Source organism: Pteropus alecto, unplaced genomic scaffold (genome assembly GCF_000325575.1).
Source record: "Pteropus alecto unplaced genomic scaffold, ASM32557v1 scaffold57, whole genome shotgun sequence".
Lineage (NCBI taxonomy): Eukaryota > Metazoa > Chordata > Mammalia > Chiroptera > Pteropodidae > Pteropus > Pteropus alecto.
In genome coordinates this window covers 6,969,046-6,975,045 of record NW_006442508.1, presented here as the reverse complement: position 1 = coordinate 6,975,045, position 6,000 = coordinate 6,969,046, and the positions used below count along the sequence as shown (strand labels likewise).

At 33.1% G+C, this 6,000-nt stretch overlaps 1 protein-coding gene across 2 annotated transcripts in view; it reads right to left on the bottom strand.

Moving 5' to 3' along the window:
- The window catches only part of SLAIN2 (SLAIN motif family member 2), a 68,902-nt gene that overhangs the window by 38,529 nt on the left and 24,373 nt on the right, over positions 1-6,000 (bottom strand). For both annotated transcript variants that reach the window (XM_006922485.2, XM_006922484.3), the window contains exon 2: positions 2,573-2,721. In XM_006922485.2, coding sequence (XP_006922547.1) covers positions 2,573-2,721 — 149 coding nt within the window. The remainder of the gene's footprint in view (positions 1-2,572; positions 2,722-6,000) is intronic.

Sequence of the window (6,000 nt, the reverse complement as noted above, 5' to 3'; positions counted from 1 at the left end):
AGGGAAAGTATGTGCTTTCATCCGTGTCTATAACATGAACAAAAGCAGTGTCTTGAAAATGCATCAATATGATCAGGGAATAAGACTGAGTAATCTAGAAAGGTAAAGTACACGGTGAGGGACAAAACAGGAAAAACCAGCTGGGGCCAGGTCACGGAAGGCCTGGAACATTATGCTCAGGGGTCTGAACTCTAATTTAGTAGCAGTGATAGTGCTATCAGTGATTTCTGAGCAAGAGTGATATGATCCAATCAGTTCAGAAAAAATATTGATGGAAATTTTGATTTTTAATAGATTAGACTGAACTGAACTAGGCAGTATAGGTGACAAATTAAAAAAAAAGGAAAAAAGATTAAAAATTGGAAAGGATTACTAAAGGGAAAAAAATAAGACGACTCAAGTTTCTGGTTTGAATACTGGCAAAGTAGTGGTTTTGGGAAGAGGAACATATGTTTTCTGTTTAGTTTTTGTTTCGTTGGATAGCACAGAAAGTGGACAGAGTAGTTATATATATATTCACTATGAGACAAAACAGCATATTTTATACATATTTAGGAACAAGTGGTAGTGCACTGCAGAGAAGCTGAGTGATGGAGCAGAAACTGTTCTGCTAGAATACAAGAGCTAAATTCCCAGGAATTTTCCTTTGCCTTATCAAAAAAATACTTTTAAAGAATAATCTCTCCTCCAACTTGAGAAAAGGGTTAAGACTACAAGGTTCAAACCTGCAATAGCCAAATTATTTTCTTTTAAATATACTTTATATTTATAGTTGTAGCTATTGCGCTACACATATATAGCTATAAAATCTAAACACTGTTGAACAGATTAAGTACTTGATTACACCTAGTTTTGGTTCAAGAGTAACAGCTTCTCTTACACACTCCTACTATCTTTAATACCCTTGTTATAAATAAAGCAAAAAGTCACTCCTTCAAAATGCTATTTTTAAGGTGCAACAGCCTTGGTTTTCTCCCCTAAGTCCAAGTTGCTAATTACCTATTGCTAATTGTTCCCATTCCTTAGGACGTTTTAAACCACAAGTTAGTCAACAATAGCCTGTGAGCCAAATCCAGCCTGTCACTTGCTTTCATAAATAAAGTTCTACTGGAACACTGCCATGCCTATTCATTTATGTATTATCTATGGCTGCTTGCATGAAATAAGGGTAAAGTTGAGTAATTATTTAAATTGTAAAATATACTTATATTATTTCTAAGGTGAGAGAGTACTAGAAAATTATTCCTAAAAGTATTTTTAATAAATGTCTAAATGATACCATCCAACTGAAATGAGTTAGAAATTCTCCAGTTATTTCAAATTGTGAAATACTAGCTTGTTTCTAAAAATCTCTTATGAATATAATTTAAATCAAGCTCCAGGATATAATTCTACAAACACATGATATTTGGACAAACACATTTTAAAAATTACATAAAGGCTATTACTGCTTTTAAAAAAGGGATTCTCTACACAGAGGAAAAGTAAGACATTAGTGTTAAAACAGACTCAGAAGCTCTATAATCACATCCTACATGTTATTTTCATATAATAACCATTACTCCTGACAGCCAACCAAACTGTACTTTACTGTATGCCAGTTTAACTGTTTAGTATCCCCTTTGCCTCCCCTGACCACTTTCAGCTTACACTCTAACAAGAGAGCACTTATTTTGATAATCAAGCCACAAAAAGCAATTAAGTACATAGCTGCCAAGTAAACACAAAGGGGAAAAACAAAACCTATTTAGGAATAACAATCATGCATCAATTCTTTACTATATGAGTATTCCAGAAAACAGTAACATTCTTAAGAGACTGAGAGAAATTCCAAGAAAGAGTCAATAATATTTTTCCTATATTTCTACCCACACTGGCATGCTACATTAAATTCCATAAATAGTCACAAACACATTCTGTCAGATCTGTGAATGCTACTAAACAAAAGAGCATAAAAACAATTTAAACTTAAAATGCCAGGTTAAAAAACAACAAGGCAGGGAAATGAATACATTTACTAAGCACCTACTGTGATCCAGAACATGCTAGGCTCTTTCATAAACATTATCATTTAATCCTTAAAATAACCTTATAAGGTTTATCACTCTTACAGAAGTTAAATAATGAGCAGAATCACACAGTAACCAGTGCTAGAGTGAGAATAAGGTCTCTTTGGTTCTCGACCTGTAGCTTTCTTTCACATCAAAATTTCTCCAAGGGTGGTGAGATAATTTTAGATGATACCAGACAAACATTTAAAAAATATTATTTATTTTAACTTGCTTTAGGAAAAAACCTATCATATAAAATCCATTATTTGGATATTATTCTTTAGAATGAAGCTAAATAAAAATGAGGAGATTGAAAAAAAGTGAAGTGAATAATAGAAAAAGGTTATCTGCATATGGCAAAAACTCATGATGGCATGCACAAGGAGATTTGAAAAACACTATCAGGCAAAGAATTACCTTCCTATAAACATATTTCAACATACATCTGTTTGTTTGTTTGTTTGTTTGTTTTGATTAAATAAGGCAAAGAGGTGAATGTACAAGTAAAATTATAGACATACCTGACATAGTTTGATCAAGTTTGTGGATAAGAGATTTTTTAGCACATTCAACATCAGGACTTGGGTAATCCAAAACTTGCCTGCACCAAACTAATGGACTAATTGATTTCTGCATTGGTGTAAGTTTTTTCTTTGGTGATGAATACAGCCTAGAAGAAAAAAAAAAAAGGTTAACATTTATTATTAAGCACAAGGTTAAAAGATAGGGGTCCTTTTGGACAGATTTAAATGGAGGAGGGAGTGAAAGTCATAGAGCACGTTTAAAACCACCCACATTTACTTTGTGCGCCAGAAGAAAATGACACTCTACCCACCAATATAAACCCAAATCTCAATTATTAAATGAACCCAAATGAGGACAACTGTCCAATCCTAAAATGTGTCTTATTTTTCTCTCTTACTTTCTTTACAAAAACTATTAGGAGACATCCATATTTAAAATAGTTTATTCTGTTTTAGTACCTGACCAACTCCCAAAATAGCCCTGTCACTAAGTGTTGTCTAAGAGGCAGGACGAGGAGATAACAACCTTGCTTTCCACTTCCTATGTCTCTTCCTACCACAAATTACACAAAAAACTACAATTAGTAATTTATTCCTTTTAGTTAAGCAGTACCCATTCTGTAGCCCTCTTTTCGAACAATGACATGTCACAGAAAAGCAATAATTTAAGTCCTTAATAACTTAATATGAATCAATTTATGAAATTGTCAATCTCAGGAAAAAAGAGACAGTATTTTATAAGGTGCTGAGTAAGATATATAAAAAGAAAAAGAGAAGCATAAGACAAGGGTGGACTGTACTTTAATTTCCTACTTCATAGTTTTTCCTCAGATTAGTCCTGATTATTTTTTATTTAAGTATAATTAGTATACAATATTGGTTATATTAGTTGAAGGTGTATGAAACAGTGATTCGACAATTTTATACCTTACAATGGGATGACCTTACTAATTTCTAGTAATCATCTGTAACCGTGCAAATTTATTACAATATTATTGACTATATATATTCCTCTTCACCATTCACCCATCTCCTCTTCTGATAATCATCCTTTTGGTCTCTGTTTCTGATTGTTGTTTGTTTTGATTTTTTACATTCTACATACATGTGAAACCATACGATATTTATCTTTCTCTGCCTGACTTATTTTACTTAGCATAATACCCTCTAGATCCAGCCTGCTGTTGCAAATGGCAAGATTTCATTCTTTCTAACTGCTGCATAATATTCCACTCTGCCTGTGTGTGTGTATGTGTGTATGTGTGTATGTGTGTGTGTATGTATGTATGTATGTATGTGGATGTGTGTGTGTGTATACCACATCTTCTTTATCCATTCATCTATTGATGGACTGCTTCCCTATCTTGGCTATTGTAAATAATGCTGCAATGAACATAGGGAAGTATATATCTTTTCAAATTAATGTTTTTATTTTCTTTGGATAAACACCCAGAAGTAGAATTGCTGTGTTGTATGGTAGTTCTATTGTTCCTTTTTTGAGGAATCTCTATACTGTTTTCCATAGTGGCTACGCCAGTTCGAAGTCTCACTAACAATGCACAAGGGTTCTGTTTTCTCCACATCCTTGCCAACACGTGTTATTTGTTGACTTTTGATAACAGCCATTCTGACTGATGTGAGGGAGATTAGTCTCAATTATGTCAATTGATATTACTTTATTTCAAATGTGACTCCATGTAAAAAGTGTGAAGTTGCTTGAATTCTAACCAGAGTGGTTTTAAAATTAAGATGCTTCAAGTGGAATTTATAAACAAAATTATGCTTTGATATATCTATATAGTTAAATGTCTCAATAAAAGGAGTTAATAATTTCATATTTTACATTAATCAAGTTAGGGCAATAAAACGAAGTGTATTCTGGTATTATAAATATATCTCTATAGTACTGGAATCAACAAACTACTTTCTAATGGCGATATGTACATTTTCTATCCCTTTTCTCTTCTCTCCTATCTATCACTAAAGTCTGTCACTCACTTCAGTTATTTAACTCTGATCAAGATGATCAAGACTAATAAGGTAAATGATCATTTCTCTAGTCCACAGGCCATACTCATTTGGACAAAAATAATGAAACAGAATCTCAATTTATGAAATAACTTACTAACAATTCAAAATGAAACCAGTGGGGTTCATTCTCTTTCCAACTTAAACATTGCAAATGTCTCATAACAAATCTCTACCTCAGCATCCCAGCTTTAATTATAATAACTATCATATACTGACATTCTATGTTAGCAAATATTTAGCAAGCAAACCTCTATAGATGAATAACATTAAAAACATTTTATGATATTAACACCACTCTTTCAATGTATAATTTTTCCTTGCACTTAATAGTTTTACATAATTTACCAACACAACTCGTGTATACTTAGTACGTTCCTCTACTATTAGCTATAAAATGCGTTTAAAAAAGTGCAAGGAAACAAGCCCGATCCCGTCTGATCTCGGAAGCTAAGTAAGGTCGGGCCTAGTTAGTACTTGGATGGGAGATCACCTGGGAAGACCAGGTGCTGTAGGGTAAAAAATAAAAAATAAAGGATCGTAAGCTGACAAGGTCCTTCCAATCTGTGAGGTCAACTAAGGGTTGCCTTGCCTAAAAAAAAAAAAAAAAAAAAAAAAGTGCAAGGAACATGAATGAGCCTCAAAAACATGCTCAATGAAAGAATCCAAACACAAAAGAACACATACTGTATGCTTCCATTTATGTAAAATGTCTAGAAAAGGACAAGGAGCAGGAAGTAGATTAGCTGTTACCTAGGGCTGGAGGTAGGAATGGGGATGAGGTTTCTTTTTAGGGTGATATAAATGTTCTAAAATTATACGGTGGTGATGACCGTGGTAACTGTATTGTGATTGTCAACAGACCAAATTCATTGAATTATACAATGCATTTTACGGTACATAAGTTGTACAGGTATGGGTAAATTTTATAGTATGTAAATTATATCTTGATAAAGGTGTTTTATAAAACATCTTAAAAAATACTATTAACTAAATGAATTAAGCATTGGTAATTCAAAATCAATTAAACTAAAACATCATTATCATCTCCCCTATGCCCCGTGAATGGTAGCTTTCCTGTTTTTTGCTGGTGGCACTGTAATTCTTTCAGTTACAAAAGCTAAAACTTAAGAGTACTTTTGGAATCTTTCATTGTTTTTATTTCCTACTCTCACCAAAAATCTGAAACCAAGCCCTGCAGATCCTACATGTATAGTATACCTTTCCCCCTACCATTTCTCTATGCACTCACTTAACTGGCAATAAAGAAAGCTTGTTCCTTTTACTAACAGTTAAAAGTTAATGTGGAACCCACCCATACCTAGAGTGATAAAAAGGGAGATACTGATTTAATAATCCCTGGGGTATGCCAACTATCTTATACCACTCTATCCTCT